Below are 17656 nucleotides of genomic sequence, written 5' to 3' on the forward strand. Positions count from 1 at the left end.
AAGCTGGGACATGTACATCTAAAAGTATGAACCTCTAGTGCTTGAGCTAAAGGACTAGCTTATTAAGTTCAACGCCGCAACAAATGCAAAACCTCTTATGTGATCCAGCTGCAAGAGGAGGACAAAAAGCCATTCTCTGCCAACATATGGTAATGCTTTGATCCTGTCCTTTAAAGGATATGCACCTCGGTACTCAGTATTATGTGTAACCTGTTTTTGTAAAATGAATTAGCATGGCAGAGTTTGGTAATCTCCCCCCTCCCCCCCCATAAAAGGACTCTTCATTTTCAGTAACTGTGTTATAAATACTCAGAACCCTAGACATAATAGGAGTCTCACTGGACATGAGGTGCATGTCTAGGAGAGAGGATGTCTCCATAGTCAGATTTTCTTATCCCTTGCAGTTCTCTGTTCATGCTGTTATCCAATGGTTAGTTTAGCCAAGATGCTTTTAGTCTCAAATATCAATTCATATTTCAAATAAGATGATGGTGTAAAGTCTCCAGACCTCATAAATTGCTCTGTACTGGGCTGGGGCTCAAACTCCTGCTGAATTGAAATGGGTTGATTTGGCTTTTTCCCCTGTAAAATGCGTTTCTCCAGAATGGAAAGTCAGAAGGCAGGAATATGTATGCACTTTATTTTGGGGGAGGGGGGGAGGTTGAGGCAGAAATCTCCAGTGGTAATGCAAATTTCAATAAAGAATTCTTTAACGGGCTATCATTTGAAAATATTCATAGATCTATGTGGAAGAGCATTTACACAAAGCTACTGTGTGGACAGCCTTTGAGGCAAACCTCCTCTTCCTACATAAGTGCACCTAGACGATAGTGTCTGTTGGTATGAGGGACTATAGCTGGTGTCTGCCAGGGGCTGAAAAGAACAGACACTTTGTGGCAGCATCCCTTCTCCCTCCACCCCACAACAGCCTCTGTCTGTGGGGAGCTTGGACCCCCTGCAGACAGGAGCTGCTGCCACCCCACACTGCTGCCTCTGTATCGGAGGTAGCAGCGCAGGGTGGCAGACAGCCAGTCTGTGAGGGGAGCTGGTTTTTAAAATGGCTCCCTTTGTGGACTGGCTTCCGCACAGGGCAGGAGGGGGGGCTCCCTGGGAATGGGGCCAGAGTGCCTGGCTGCTGGCCTGGCCCCCAGGGACTATCAAATAATCGAGTAACCAATAAGAATTCATGTGGTTACTTGACTATTCTGTTACCCGCTATCTAACATCCCTACTTAATAGACCTGCCTTTAGGAACAAAGCTCTCTGGATCTTCTGGTATATGTCACAACTCTGAGCCAGAGTGTGTCTGTTTTCTGAAAACTCATGTCATTTATTTTGAAATCTTAATGCACTCTTATCCCTTTCCTTATCCTGTGCTCGCAATGTGTTAGAGCCACAGTGCCCTCACCGTCTCTTTGCCGTCCAACAGACTGTTACGTTGGGCTGCCCTGCTTGTGGGCGATGGTGTGCTGCGTGTTGCACATAAAGGGAGTCAGCTGTGTGAATTCCCATTGCTTTAATGAGACTTCACATGCTCAGCCTGATTGGAGTGCTGCTCCCAGAGATCTAGGACGTCAGTGTGGAGCGAGTCCTTGACCCTGCTGGATTCCTGATCTGAGGTGGTGGGAAAGGGGAGAAATATGATGAGAAACTTCATATTTGTGTTTAATCATTCCAGTTTTGGCATGAATTCCGTGTCATGGTACCTGAGCATCATGTGTGTAAGAGCTAAGAAGCCCTGTTTCTTACACCTTTATGAGTGGTAGCACTCGTCCACAAAATGAGCTCAGGCTTACATGTCTCAGTGCTTTTGGGGATAATGGATTCTGCCTGTGTACCTCTGTGAGCAAGTAACTATCTCAGCTCACTCCAAAAGGATTTCAGGTCTGAGCTGGCATTAACATGTGTCTGAACTTCCTTTGTGGTTTCCCCATTCATCCTCCATGTAAACGCTTAAGGAATTTTACACACAAATAGGATGATGAATGGGGACAGACTTGTAGCTCCCTTCATATGGTGGTTTATGGCGCCTCTTTTGCTCTGTAACACTTACTCCCCTCTCCCCTCGCTTTTCCCAATTAGGATTGTCTGAACTGGAGTTGGGAGTCTCAGATCAACAGTTTGGACAGCCCGGAATGGGTGACCAGATTCAGTGGACAGACAACACCATGGCCTCCATGAATCGAGCACCTTTGAATAAACCAGACGAGTAAGTACTGTGGGTTTAGCTGATCTGCCTTCCCGACACTCTACCCCCCTCTCATCTCTCCTGGGATATGTTTTAGTAGGCTTAAGGTTTGTTGTAATCCAATGGATTGCTGTGCCAACCCTGGGGTAAAGTTCCCTCTAGGTGCGCCCACACAGGGAACGTCACAGCCTAGCTATACTCTGAGATTCCACTGCTATTTTAGTCCTAGTGCGAGAGGTTTGGGCTCTGAAGCACAACCGCCTTCTTCCTTTGGCTTCTGCTAATTTTAATGCCATAGTATGAGTCCGAGTCTGTCCAACTGGGCTCTGAGACTTGCTTCCACTAGCCATGCCCGTAGAAGTTAACAGTCTCTAGTCTCATGTGTTTGGCTGAGAGTAGAGAGAGAGAGATGTGTTCTCACCTTAGCTAGTTGAGACTGGAGGAGACGCAGTGGCATCAGGATGAAATTCACAGCTGTGTGGAAGGGCCAGCCGGCACAGACTCCTACCTCACTGCTGCACGGGCTTTGTGCTGGCCCTTTCCCCAAGGGTGAGCTTCACCCTGTACAAATAATAGGAGTGCACGCTCAGCTCTGAAAGGTGCCTCTCAGAGCAGATACACTGAAATCATCATTAAAACCGCGTGAGAGAGAAAATTGTTTTCCAAATAACTAAGGCTGGTTCAGAGTCCAGTAATTTGAACTACCGCCACCTAGTGACATAGTTAGAAGGTTGCAGAAACTGTATGCAGAAACTTTCCTTTGGCCCGAATTGAGGCAGAAGGCAGGCACAGTTCTGCTTGAGCAGAACCTCTGAATGGGGTTTTCCATGTTGCTATTTAAATAGCTCCAGTTGGGCTTCATCAGTGGTGAATGCATCAAGGCTTGCAGTGGGGAGGTAAACAGTCTACTGCATAACCAGCTATGCTCTGAAGGAGAATGGAACATTAAACAACCAGGCAGCGATATTGGAATATCATTAGGACAGAAAAAATTAGCTTCAGTGAGGTCTTTCCCTTCAATGGACATAAATAAAAGGATTTATTAAAAATGTCCATCATATGTAAACTCACAAAACTATCCTGGGGACTGGAGAACACCTGCTTGCCATGCGTGCTACATTTGATGCCCAGATACCAAGGGGATGGGCACCTTACTGGGGTGTCAGAAGGGAGCAGAGGGGGAAATGGCTTCCAACAATGTTAGGAGTAAGTGCGATGCTGCTTCTTTGCATGTGAAAGCAGTACCCCCAGGAATCAGGGGGAGTAAGCAAACCCCAGGTCTTGCACTTAACCTAGGTGGCAAGGGAGAAATTTTTGCCATTGCTAATCAGATAGTCCTGACCTTGAATGGCAGAAGGTCTCAGTAATGATGAAGACGAGCCCCCAGAGCCAGAGGTGTGAGCCTTTCACCTAGCCCAGAGGGCTTTTCTGGACCAGAACCCCCCAAAGGTCTTGCTCCTGTCCTCAGCACTGCTTTAAACAAAGCACCGTGTCTGTGAAGAGGCTCGCTGCTGGAGCTGTGTGTGTAACGGAATCTGATTACAAGTTACTGGCTGCATGCGCCAGTTTTCAGTTTGACAGGCCCTATTATTAAAGCTCAAACTGAACTTGCTCTGTGAAGCTTACACGGACGTGTGTGTTGTTAACAGAGCTGTCCCTCGAGGTATGCAAGCACGATGCTGCTGCAGGCTCTCTGTTAACTAGTGTGTGACAGAGCTGCTCTCTTCACGTTATGAAGTGGTGGGTCTCTGTGTAGGGTTTGTGGTCACTCGGAGCTGCATGTCTTTAGAAGACGTGGCTTGCTTTCTGCGCTCTTCTGTATGCACAAGGCTGATAGAGGGAGGCCGAAGGGTTTCTTTTCCGGCTGGCTGGTTTCCCATGAATCACTTTGCTGGAGCATATCAGCAGATCCTTGGTAATGTGCCTGGGACCTGCAGTTTTTCTGAGGAATAGTAGTCCCTTTAGTGCAGGGCTTTGCATTGGTGTTGCCACACACAGAAATACCTTGAAGAGATGGCCTGCAGGAAGTAAAACGGCACCTCACCCCAGGAGCATGGCGGGTGGGCTGCGTACAGAACATTGGTGCTATAGTTAAGATGCTAAGCTGGGAGTTTGGAATTCCACATTCAGTTCCCAGACTCCCTGAGTGACCTTGGGTGAATCGCTTCTGACCTCTGTCTCTCTCCCCTTTCTGAAATGGGATCGTTGTTGCTCCCTTTCTTTCTTTAGACTGTAAGCTCTTCAGGGCAGAGGCTGTCTTCTGCATTTGAACTGGCCTTGGAGCACTACTGTATAGCACATACGCCCTGCCCCAGTGGCGTCAAACATACTGACCGCCGTGGGAACTGGCCCATTGATTATTTGCGTGGCCCACGTGACATACTCCAGTGGTGCAGCTTCCGTTTTAAAAAATCAGTTTCCAGACCTCCCAGGTGGAGAGAGAACTTTCCAAATGTGAACCAAGCGTAAGAGACATCATGATGTCTGCATGGAGCCTGCACCAGCGAGTCCTGGGGAGACTGACCACTGGTATCCAGGAGGGTCTCTGATCAAGGGAACTTTGCCAACCTCCAGCCCACCATTTAACCTGGGATCCAGCCCTTTCCTCCCTCCGAATGTGATGTCGCTCCTGTGGACTGATGGAGTCTGTGTGTACAGGAGCCAGGACAGCTAGATGTTAGCTGCAGCTTTAACACTTATAAATGTGGTTTGATAGGACGCAACAAGCAGCAGGAATCTTTGTTGCAGACTGGAGCAAGCCCCTCTCCTCCTTCCTCTGCTCCTGTATTGTAGTCTAAGAAATTCCAGTGCCTTATATTTCTTTCCCTGAATTCAACTATGTGTATTGGCGGCAGTGTTCATGATCAGATTGGTTTCAGTTACTTACTGTACATCTGGTCCTCATCTGGAGCTGAAAGGATAAACATGTCTGCTCTTGGGAACCACTGGCATGTTTAATTTCTCTCTTTTGTGCTTTTCTAAAAGCATCATGTGGCATGGCTCCCTTCATTGTGTCAAGCCCAGCAAATCCCATTGACACCAATTAGTCACGTCATTGGAACCCCTCTCGTTATTTATTAACCTTATCCCCAAGAATATCGAGAGACAGTTCTTTGGGCTTTTTATTTGTGTGCCTAAACACTTCTCTTTGCTTTTAGCAGCTTTAGTGTCAGCTGTTCTGACTTTTCCCAAACCTCTCCAGCTTTGTGTTTCCAAAGGCTTCTCAGGGCTCCAGATCAGCCATCTTTCCCAGTGAGGGGAACGCTTGCAGGCACAAAACCTGGAAAAATCAGGAAGGTTTGATAACCTGGTTGAGGCTTTGTCTTTGCTATAATGGGGGTGAGACTCCACCCTGCACACAGGTTCAGCAATAGTCTGAAGTGATGCCTAAGCCTTGCGCAGGGGTGAAGTTCGCCTTTGGTGCGCTCCAGACACCACTGTGGGTTTGCTCGCTAGATCATAGAGCAAGCTGTTGCATTGACTCCAAACCCGTTAAACAACAGCAAAGCCTGCAGAAGCAGTTCTCCCATGTGGGTGGACCCCTCACAGCTGATCTGCTGAGCTGTTTTCTGCACTTACTATGTCCATTTGCCTTGTCCATACAGCCAGTGCATCACTTCCCAGCTGGACGAGCTGCTGTGCCCTCCCACCACGCCGGAGGGCCGGAACGACGAGAAGGCCCTCCTCGAGCAGCTCGTGTCCTTCCTGAGCGGCAAAGATGAAACGGAGCTGGCGGAATTGGACCGGGCACTCGGGATTGACAAACTGGTTCAGGTAGTGAAGAGATGCACTTGGGCAGTGCTGGGGCTGGTAGGGCATTGTGTCTGGCCAGATGCAGAGGCCTGATCACGGCTGCAAAGGAGGGCTTCCAACATATGGTGCTTGCCAGATGTGGCTGGGAAGAAAAGACCACAGTAGGCTCAAAGAGGATACTTAATACCAGGGCATTTTCCAGTGTGCTCTCCCCAAAAGTTTGAAAATATCCTGATGACATACGATATTGTGCCCCCTGTTTTTAAAATGCGGTCCCCCGTGGGAAACATCAGGCTCTCAGAGACGGCTGAACGTATTTATCCTCGAATGGCTCCTGCAGTGGGAGGGGGAGGGGGAGAATTGGCAGGCTTTCCTGCCTCCCCATCTTACTTTGGGGTTAGAGTGCAGAAGAGAACTCCAGCTGGAAGTAGAGATTTCCGAGCCTTAATTATGCTGCATAATGTATGTGTAATGGCCTTGCTGGTATGAAAATGCACAGCCTTTACCACCAGGCATGGCTTCCATTGCAGCAACCTCTGTCTCCAATTTAACCGCAGGCTCGATGGGTTGGTCTCCTCTGCCCCCCTCAAATATTGCCAATGTGCAATGGCCCTGATCCTGCCTCAGAGCCGTGCAAAAGGAACTTAGTTGTGTAAACCCCGATGGGGTTCTGCCTGCGTGCGCGCTGATTCAGTGGTGGGCTCTGGGCCTCTGAGAGAGAACAGACACACAAAAATAATGATGTAGTTCAAGACTGTTTTTATCATTTATTTTTCCAATTCACTGGACTTACACACAAGTGTTTGTTTCCAAAAAATCATTCGAACCAACAATCTGTAGTTAGTTTTAGTGCTCTTGGAACAGAACTAGAAAGGGAGCCCTAGAGAGTGAATTCCTCTCCTCTTCCAAGGCCTGCTCCTTGATCGTTGAACTTCTTGCCATTGATGGGGGCAGGAGTGAGCCCCCATAGAGCAACCACGTGGTAGCAACGCACTTTCTCTATATGGTCCCATCCGTATACGTAAGCCTGAATCTAGAGTCTAGCCCCAGTTTCCCTAAGTGACTCGTGATTTGGGGTAACCAACTTGAGACGCTTTCAGGGGATTTGGTTTTCAGAAAACGTGGAAGGGAACTTTCAATAGCAGATGCTTTGAAGGCAGCTCAGCGTGGATACCCCATCACTGGCCACTTCTAAAAATGTAGGGATGAGTTCAGTCTCTGTGGCACGTGCAGTCTGAGTCCTCTCCTGAGGCTGCCAATAAAAATGCCAGTTGTGGCCTGGTGTGTTTCCTGTTCACCAGGACCTGGATTGCAATTGGTGGGCCACCTAGCAGCCAGATCCACGCCAGCTAACTTTGTGAGGATACTTGACCGTCAGCTTACTCTCTAAATCACTGACGTAAGATGCCTTGGAACAAAGAGCCGGGGGCCTAGAGTTGTGTGAGAATACCAGTCACCTTCCCTCTTAAGCCAGCAAATTCCCTGTCTGACAGTCTATGGCTCAGAGCTCCATCTCGTGTTTGGAACTGAAATCCAACTTTTCTCCCATCCAGCGATCGTTTCTATAATATTAATCTTGGGCTTTTTCCATGGCTCCAGATGAATCTTGGTAATAGCATGTGTAATGCTATAAAATATGTCCTGGACATAAATATTTATGGGAACAACAGTCAGAATTCAGGCACCCTTGGGAAGAGATTCGTTTTGATGGCCTCCCACTTGGATATCTAATTGAAATGTATCTCTCCTCCTACCCCGCTTGTGTATCTCTTTGGGTACGTTGTTCAGATTTACCCTTACTCTTACTTTCTACTTGTTACTCCAGCCCCACCTGGAACCAACGCAGAGTGTACTCTAGCCTTAGGGGGTGTCTTCACTGCAGAGTTACCTGAGCTCAGCCGAGTTTAGTGGCACTTTCAGCCTGAACTAGTTGGCACAGCAGGATATGGTTAGCGCCTCGGTGCCGGTCACTGCTTTGCAGTGAGGACACAGTCCTGCTGTAGCTTCCTGTTTGCTATTCCTCCCTCGCCTCCCCCCAGGAATGACAGATAGGATCTCCCGCAATTCACCAGGAAAGACTCCCAGAGCACCTCAGCTCACTGATGGCTCCCAGATGTCCTCGCAACACATGTGGGCACATACAGCACCAGCAGGGGTGCAGCAACTCAGGCCTGGTGTTGCATCCAGAGTGGCTGCTCTCACCCAGGCACTGATCACCTGAGTTAACTGCATTGGAGACGCCCGTTCAGAGAGGAGCGCGACTGCCGATGCAGGAGATTGCTTTGTGATTTCAGCATTGTTGGGAGAGGATTCCCAATGTGGTAACCAATTGTGTCTTGAGACCACCTCTTTGCTGCAGCATCAGTCAGGGTATGTCTACACTAGCCCCCTAGTTCGAACTAGGGAGGCTAATGTAGGCATTCGAACTTGCAAATGAAGCCTGGGATTTAAATATCCCAGGTTTTATTTGCATGTTCCCGTCCGGTCGCCATTTTTAAATGCCACTAGTCCGGGCTAACTGCCCACGGCTATACGCAGCAGTTAAACGGTAATTCGAACTAAGTCCTTAATACAAATTACCTGTTACTCCTCCTGGAATGAGCTGTAACAGGTCATTTGAATTAAGGACTTAAGTTCAAATTACCGTTTAACTGCCGTGTGCAGCCGCGGGCAGTTAGTCCGGACTAGTGGCATTTAAAAATGGCGATCGGACGGGAACATGCAAATAAAGCCTGGGATATTTAAATCCCGGGCTTCATTTGCAAGTTCGAATGACTACATTAGCCTCCCTAGTTCGAACTAGGGGGCTAGTGTAGAGATACCCTCAGGGAGTTGTGCTCAGGTGAAGTGCTCCTGTTACCCAGCTTAATCGGGAGGGCTGAGATCCGGGGATTTTCAGTGAGCTGTTCTCTGCTGCGGAATTTGCTCCCCCACTCCTCCCCATTGAGTGCAAGGTGGTTTTTGCACCTAGTTAACTTGTGGAACTCGGGCCATGAGCCGAGCGCCAATAAACACTGTTGGGTCGCTGCTCCATTGCCCTTCCTGGAATAAAGCGAAAGCAGAACCGTTTGTTTCCTATTTCCCTGTGTGGGCTTCCTCAGAGATTCTGATTTGGCTGGCAGCCGAGGAGCCCAGAGCACAGCTCAAGAGGGCATGGACCTGTGCACTCGCGCTGACGCTATGCTGGTCTCTGGAAGCGGAAGCAGCTTGAAGGCTGTTATTCCAGCTCTCGAAGGCTGTTATTCCAGCTCTCGAAGGCTGGGGATGCTGGGGCACGGGGAAACCCGGCAGCAACCTTTCCTTGGGCCACCTCCCCTCTGTTGGCTGCTGTAGGAAGGAACGTAGAAGGCACCAGGCTGGTCCCCTGCCTTGAACGGATCCTCCCATTGCCACAGCGCAGCCAGAGGCGGGTGCTCCAGTAAACAGCTAGATTTCCTGGATAGCTCTGCTCCTATTGTACAGTAGGGGCAGTCGTCCGCTCTCCACCACTGTTCTCAGTCATCTCCCCATCACCTATCCCGGGGTGGGCAAAAGGGCCATTGCGGGCCGGCCCTGCCGCTCCCCCACCACTCACGTGAAGTCTCCTCCCAGCCTGCAAGGGGTTAGCACTCAGGGTACGTCTAGACTACATGCCTCTGTCGCCAGAGGCATGTAGATTAGGCTACCAGACATAGGGAAATGAAGCGGCGATTTAAATAATCGCCGCTTCATTTAAATTTACATGGCTGCTGCGCTGAGCCGACAAACAGCTGATCAGCTGGCGACAGAGGCATGTAGTCTAGACGTACCTCCGGAGCCCACTGCCAGATGCTGCTCAGCTGGTGGCTGACCCTGGGTGGGGCTAGGGAGCTGGCAGTTCTCTTGACGGGGGTGCGGTCACAGACTTCACAATCAGGGTCTAGGGTTGGGGAAGCACAGAATTGTCCTGGCCCCGTCCCTGGTCAGGAATGATTGCCCACCTCTGACCTATCCCGACATACCAGAATCTCCTGCCCATCCCCCCTCTTCCCTTGACAACAGCGAGAGACGAGCTCCCTGGAAAATCTGGACCCAACTGCATGTGCTGAGCCTTTTGGAAACCTGTGGCCTTTGTTCATGGCCAAGCAAAGAATCCTTTTCCCTGGGAGGGTCGAAGGCCTTTGCCAGGAGTGAGGTCTGAATTGCCCTCCCTGCCGTTGCTTTATGGAGCGCTCCCCCGGCTCAAGCAAGCGCGGGGTGCTTGGCTGTATCGGTGCAGTGGATGCCACGCCCGGGCCAGCAGTTGGGTCAGTCCGAGGAACAGACGATTCTGGCTCATCTTTGAGGCACCGAGGAGTGAAGAGGGGCCTTTGGGTTGGGTTTTGCTGCCTTCTGCGAGACGTGGAGCGCATGGCAGGTGCGTTGGGTTTAGCGACTCTGTAGGGGTCTCACTTTTGTCCCCCCTTTTTAAACAGGGAGGCGGCCTGGAAGTGCTGAATGACAGATTCCAGACACAGCAAGTGACACCGTCTCTTCTCATGGACCAGAAGCCTGGCCTGTACCCCCAGCCTTACTCCTCTGCTTCTCCTTCGGCTAATCTCCCCGGCTCATTCCCAGGCATGGTCAGGCAGAAACCTTCTTTCGGGCCCATGCCAGTCCAAGTACCACCACCCCGAGGGGCCTTCCCCACCAACCTGGGAATGCAGCCACGGCAGACTCTGACCAGGCCCCCAACGGCGCCCAACCAACTGAGACTTCAGCTGCAGCAGCGGCTACAAGGGCAGCAGCAGGTGAATGTTCCCTTCTGTTTTCTGGGGAATCCAAAGTCCTCAGCTAGTGCTGCCCAGCAGTCACCCTCTTCACCGGCAGATGAGCTGGCAGTTACAGAAGTCTGAAAACTGCCACGCCGTGGGCTTTGTGCTACACGGCTCTGACACAGGCGCTTTCATTAAGCTGCCCCACTGTCCTAGAGCAGAAGGATGTACACCAGGAATCCAGCTTAATGGAAGGGACCATGTTGCCCATTTTGCAGTTAGAAGAGATTGTGGGAAAACTAGTAAGAGTCCTTTTAAATCAGGGGTGGACAATCATTTGTAATAGGGGGCCACTCCAAGGTTTTGGTAAGTGGACAAGGGCCGCCCTTCTGTGGGGTCTGGGATCATAGAATCATAGGACTGGAAGGGATCTCGAGAGGTCATCGAGTCCAGCCCCCCGCCCTCAAGGCAGGACCAAGCTCCGTCTACACCATCCCTGACAGATGTCTATCTAACCCGTTCTTAAATATCTCCAGAGAGGGAGATTCCACCACCTCCCTTGGCAATTTATTCCAATATTTGACCACCCTGACAGTTAGGAATTTTTTCCTAATGTCCAATCTAAACCTCCCCTGCTGCACTTTAAGCCCATTACTCCTTGTCCTGTCCTCAGAAACCAAGAGGAACAAATTTTCTCCTTCCTCCTTGTGACACCCTTTTAGATATTTGAAAACCGCTATCATGTCCCCCCTTAATCTTCTTTTTTCCAAACTAAACAAGCCCAGTTCATGAAGCCTGGCTTCATAGGTCATGTTCTCTAAACCTTTCATCATTCTTGTCGCTCTTCTCTGGACCCTTTCCAATTTCTCCACATCTTTCTTGAAATGTGGCGCCCAGAACTGGACACAGTACTCCAGCTGAGGCCTAACTAGTGCAGAGTGGAGCGGCAGAATGACTTCATGAGTTTTGCTTATAACACACCTGTTGATACAACCTAGAATCATATTTGCTTTTTTTGCAACAGCATCACACTGTTGACTCATATTCAACTTGTGGTCCACTATGACCCCTAGATCCCTTTCCGCCATGCTCCTTCCTAGACAGTCGCTTCCCATCTTGTATGTATGGAACTGATTGTTCCTTCCTAAGTGGAGCACTTTGCATTTCTCTTTATTAAACCTCATCCTGTTTACCTCTGACCATTTCTCTAACTTGCTAAGGTCATTTTGAATTATGTCCCTATCCTCCAAAGAAGTTGCAACCCCACCCAGTTTGGTATCATCTGCAAACTTAATAAGCGTACTCTCTATCCCAATATCTACATCATTGATGAAGATATTGAATAGTACGGGTCCCAAAACAGACCCTTGAGGAACTCCAGGGATGGTGCGTGGGGTGTAGAAGGGAGCTAAGGATAGAGGACTGGGGTGCAGGAGAGAGTGTGGGATCTGAGGGGGAGTTTGGGTGAAGGAGGGGGTTATGATTTGGGGTAGGCACTTGGGGTGCAGGGTCCAGAAGGGATTACGGGTGCAGGAGAGGATTCTGGCTTAGGGAAGAGGTGTAGCAAGGTGTGGGAGGGAGTTGTGACCTGGGTGAAGGGGGGAGAGGCTTGCAGAGGGTTTGGGTGGTGATGTGGGGCAGGGGCATGGCGTGCAGGGTCAGGGAAGGGTATGTGTGCAGGAAAGGATTCTGGCCTGGGGGAGGGGTGCAGGGTCAGGGAGAGAGGTGTGACCTGGAGGAGGTGGGGAAAGGGGATACAGAAGGTTTGGGAGGAGAGGGTGTGGGGTGCCAGAGGCAGGCTGTAGCTGGGAGGCCCTTACCTAGGCGGATCCCAGCCAGCCATTTTGCAGGCTCCATGCACGTGTGCTAGGTGGGCTATTCCATGTGGCTGTGCTTCCGTTTGCTGCTCCTGCCTTCAGCAACATTTCTCAGCCCCTATTGGCTGGAAACTGGCTGTTGGGAGCTGGGGAATTTTGCTAGGGGCGGGACAGCACGCAAAACGTTCTCTTCCCTGCCCAGCTTGCAGATCAATTAACAGCCTGCTGTTTCAAGAGGCTGCTTCTGCTTAGGAGTAAGGGTGCTGGCGAAGCTGCTGTGGGCTGGATCTGGCAGGTTGGTGGGCAGGATCCGGCCCATTAGCCACCTCTTGCTCACCCCTGTTTTAAATGAATTACCTGCTTCCAAGATAGGGGGGAACACTACAGGGAAGAGAAATGCTGTTGGAGGCCAGTTGCCATGGGGAGGGGGCTGTAGATATGCTGTACTGGACAAAACAAGGGCAGAGCTGTAAGTCTGTCTGATTTCCTCCTCTCCAGCTGATACACCAGAATCGGCAGGCTATCCTGAACCAGTTTGCAGCAAATTCTCCGGTTGGCATCAGCATGAGGGCAGGCATGCAGCCGCAGATTACACCTCAGGTAATGAGAGGAAGTCACATGTTGGCACCCTTATCAGTACAGCAGAAATGAATCCCTCCCCACGAAGGGCCTAGCCATTGATCTGTAAGCAGCAGTAAGCGTGGTCTGTTCCAGTGAGACTAACTGCAGAGTGAGGTACTACTCCACATCAGTAGGGGTAGTAGAATACGGCCCCAAATGAACTTCCTGTGGTGCTGACTGCGGATATCCGGCGTTTGCATCTGGAAATTCTCTCTCTCTGCTTGGAAAGAAGTGGCGCTGGCTTGGAGAAGGGTCCCTCGTAGCGGACGGTGTTTGCTTACAGTTGTACCTCTAGTGAATCTTTTATAACAGTCCTACAAAGCCGCAGGTCTCTCCCACGGCCCGTTAAGTGGGCTCAGATTCTGCTCAGTGTAAGGGGAAAAGAAGGTGTAGCCAGATTCGGGTCACGTTCCAGGCCAAAGCTCACGTCTCTAAGCCAGCTGTTTTGACTGGGGTCTGTTTGAAATCATCTCTTTTAAGAATTTCCTATAAAGGATGGGTTTGTGTCCCAAATGGCTGAACCAGATTTGCTCAAAGTTAATAAAATATCCTGGTGGAAAATTTCAGCCCAGAAGTGAAAGTTTGAGCAAGTTAGCAGATGCTGAAAACAAAGGGTTACAATGGAAACTGTCCCCCCAGCGTTGTCTGTCGCTGCGGTGCCTGAGAGAAAAGCAATGTCCAAAACTCAGCAAACCAGTTGGGAGTCTTTACTGAGACACTGCAGTCAGTAGTGGGGTGGCAAGACAGCACCTCTACAAACCCTGGCTGTGGAACTAGCTCTCACCGGCAAGAAGTGCCATTAAGTCTCTCTGTGAAAATCAGGTTTGATTTGAACAAGTTATGAAAGTTTGAAGATAGCCTGGCCGGGAGCTAACCCCACTGCAGTTCCCCCCCTTGTCAACTAATCGACAAGTTGATGGAAATTCCATCGACGTGTCAACTGGCTGATTAAATGCCATTTACCATCCCTAGCCAGGAGCTGTACACAGACGGAGAAAAACAGAGCCCTGTTCCACGGAGCTTACAGTCCAAATAGGCCAGACCGACAAAGGGAGGAGGAATTGGAGAGGCAGATGAGTGAGGTAGCTTGCCCAAGGTCACAGCGCAGGTCAGTGCCAGAGCTGGGAGTAAAGCCCAAGCATCCTGGCTTTCAGTGCCCTCTCCACTGGGCAACGCTGCCCGGCTCACTGAGTGGGTGCTTTGGAAAGCAGCTAAGGGTAACACTCCCTGGCAACAGCTGCTTGGGTTACATCATGTAACGAGTGCGCATGGCGCTTCGCAGGCAGGTCGGAAGAAAGGTTCCCGCCCCAAAGAGCTGAGACCCTGAACGAACAAAACTCAAAGAAAAGGGGAGAGGGGAGGGCTTGACAGCGAAGCCCAGGAGATTGGGCACTTCAAGCTGGTAGAGGCTGGAGCACGCACGCGATCCTGCTGCAGGCTCTGGGCAGCCCGTGGGCACCGGTCAGTGACCACGTTGCCATCGGGGGATGTGCACGAGAGCTGGGGTTGAGCAGGGTAGGATACAAGCAAGGCAGGGTCACGCACCGGGTTACAGAAAAGAGCCAAGAAGTGGAACTGGGGGTGGGAACCAGAGTCCACGGTTCACAGCAAGGCCCGGTCTGAGTCGTCCCGGGAACAGCTTCCTGGCTTAAATACGGGTGTGGGCCAATCAGTGGGCTGCGAGGCTACCACGCAGGCTCCTTCCTGCAGTACCTAGCTTCAGCAGAAACCTGGCCTGGGGCCCCTGAACCTCCGTGGTCCCAGGCTCTAGTCCTGCCGGTGCTTGCAGACATGACTGTGAGGGGTGCTCACTCTGGTGACTCGTGGGCAGAGCTTGGTAGAGAGCTGCCACCTTCCTTCCCCCAATTTCCCCCCCCTCCCCGAGCGCCAGCGGCTTTTCAAACGTCGCTTGCACTGATTGTACGGTGATACGCGCGAGCCAGAAGGGCTGCGATACCAACTGAGAGGAGGGCCAGCTGCAGGGAGGCACCACGGGGATCTGGAGGAGAAGTCAGGAGGGCTGGCGGGGGGAGGCTGCCGAGTATGAAGTGAGTGATTGTGCTGGGAGTCTCCAGCAACAACTGTCTAGCACAAAGGTGGTGGTAGCAAGGCAGGATCAGGCGCTGCAACAAATGGTCGGGTTTGGACAGGTGTCTTTCTCCTTAGCAGCTGCATGCATTGACAAAGCTGAAATTTTTGCCAGTAGCTGCCCCCACAGATGGGGAGCCCCTTGCAAAGGTCTCCTGTTCGTAGCCCGGCTGAGAACATGTGTTCCGAATCCCAACTCTCGGAGGCCTTTCAGGCTTTTATGGGATGAGCATGTGAGATTTTCCGTTCAGTTACAGGAACTAGCATGTACAGAGGCAGCTCTTTAATAGTTCCAATCTGCTCTGCCTTTGAACGGCACGGGGGCGCTGGCAGATTTACAGAGCTTCCCCAATTGCTCTTCAGGGCTTTTAGCTTTCCTTGCAAAATGATGATTGACATCCCAGGCTGCCAGAAAGGTCATTTGTCCGTCCCCTGCACGGTACAATCACTCTGGTGGGGGCAGAGTTGTCATAATTTCAACATCTACTTCCTCCTTTGCAGCCACCTCTGAATGCACAGATGCTGGCCCAGCGCCAGCGAGAGCTGTACAGCCAGCAGCATCGGCAAAGGCAGCTAATGCAGCAGCGAGCCATCTTAATGAGACAGCAGAGCTTCGGGAACAACCTCCCTCCCTCGGCTGGACTCCCAGTGCAAATGGCAGCAGCTCGCCTCCCCCAGGCACCCCCACAGCAGTTCCCCTATCCCCCCAACTACGGTACGAATCCAGGAAACCCTCCCACCTCCACCAGCCCCTTTTCACAGCTGGCATCGAATGCGGAGGCAGCCCTGGCCAATCGCAACAGCATGGTGAACAGAGGGATGATGGGGAACGTTGGGGGGCAGTTCGGTGCCGGGATGAGCCCTGCGATGCAGCAGAACATGTTCCAGTACTCTGGGTCAGGTACGTCTTTGGCTGTGCCCGGGGAAGTGCAGTGCAGTCTGCCTTCAGTGTTTGTGTACTTGCAACCTTTGTTGCTCCCCATCACACCTCAACACAACACCTGACGAAGCAAAGATATATACTGCATGGCCAATGCAATAACTTCGGTGTGCACCCCTTAGCCCCAAGTGGAGGAAATCCTCCTCGTAATTACTCAGCGATTTTCCTTCCCTGTTCTCCAAGAGCTTTACTGGGATCATTATCCCCATTTTATACCCGGGGAAACTGAGGTGCGGAGAGAGTATGTGACTTGCCCAAGGTTTGCGGCCCAGTTCTTCTGACTGCCAGTCCAGCTGAGTATCCACTAGCCCATGCTGCCTTTGCATTTAATTACTGTCATGCATTGGAGGATCTCAGCATGCTTAGTGCAAGTTTTGGGAAGGCACCCCATTCCTCAGGCTCCATTTTCCAATTGAACCCCTCAGATAAAGTAGAGATCTCTAGAAGTTTGGGTAAAATAATTGCAATTCCCTTCAAAAAAGAGAGAGGAATGCACAGTGGTTATTTTAATTCAATTATTTCAAATGTAGATTGGGAAGCTAAATGTCTGAGAGAGGCCAAATCCTTGTGCGTGTTCTGACGAGGTGTCTGAAATCAGCTACAGATGGGGGTTATTTCCTGTCTACAGATTGTGTGGGTGGCTCAGATTAAATCAGTGAGTTTGTCCGAAATTGGTTGCAGATGGACCTCTTGGTACTGCACCTGCGCCACATGTTTTTACACTTAAGCAGCACTTTTTCATGATTAAAAAAGAATTCAGTCTTTGACAGGGTATATCATATGGGTTGTATAATTAATCAACAGAGACAATTACCCCACAGCTATGGTGACTTTGGAAACCAACTAAAATAGTTCTGCAAAGTCAACAGTGACATTGTCTTGTTCTTCAGTGCGGTTATTTCAGCTCCTTCTCCAGACTGGTGTGTTCTGGATAACACCCTTCCTTATAGCAAGCGAACTCTGGCTTCCCCACCACCGTCTGGCTACAAAATGCTGTATTTGGGTAATACAAATAGCAACAAAAAAGGGGTGGGTAGAGAGAAGGCCCGAGATCAAAAGTCCAGGCTGATGCTTGAGATTTAATTCTAGCACCTGCATAAGAGGGGAAACCCTCACAGGACACTACTGGAGGAGGAAGGTAAAACGCTGCATGAGCAAAGCTGGCAGAATCGGGTCCCAAGGAATTAAGAATTTGTTAATTAACGGCATCTGCACAGCTTGCAGTGAATTGGTCTGTGTTCTTCCTAGGCATGGGTCAGCAAAGTGAGCCTGCATTCGCTCCCTCACTCAGCCCCAGCAGCCCTCTGATGTCGCCGCAGATTCCGCCTTCGCAGAGCCCCATGCTCCAGTCAGCCCCCCCAGCACCTGGGTACCAGTCCCCAGACATGAAGACTTGGCAGCAAGGAACAATGGGGAATAATAAGTAAGTCTAACCTAAGGTCCGTGTAACGTACACACAGGTCGTAGGCGATCATCCCGCTTTCCCTGCACCGGGCGCAATAACTGCAGAGGTCTGTGCTCCTGCCCCCATCTGGTC

The 17656-nt window shown here is 50.6% G+C and overlaps 1 protein-coding gene across 9 annotated transcripts in view; it reads left to right on the forward strand.

Annotated features, from left to right (window-relative positions):
• NCOA1 (nuclear receptor coactivator 1) overlaps positions 1-17656 on the forward strand; it is a 346176-nt gene that overhangs the window by 308360 nt on the left and 20160 nt on the right. For all 9 annotated transcript variants that reach the window (XM_075923291.1, XM_075923289.1, XM_075923293.1 and 6 more), the window contains 6 exons: positions 2083-2209; positions 5794-5962; positions 10375-10689; positions 12969-13070; positions 15681-16080; positions 17368-17542. In XM_075923291.1, the coding sequence (XP_075779406.1) occupies positions 2083-2209; positions 5794-5962; positions 10375-10689; positions 12969-13070; positions 15681-16080; positions 17368-17542 (1288 nt within the window). The remainder of the gene's footprint in view (positions 1-2082; positions 2210-5793; positions 5963-10374; positions 10690-12968; positions 13071-15680; positions 16081-17367; positions 17543-17656) is intronic.

This window comes from Pelodiscus sinensis, chromosome 3, assembly GCF_049634645.1.
Source record: "Pelodiscus sinensis isolate JC-2024 chromosome 3, ASM4963464v1, whole genome shotgun sequence".
NCBI classification, from domain to species: Eukaryota; Metazoa; Chordata; order Testudines; family Trionychidae; genus Pelodiscus; species Pelodiscus sinensis.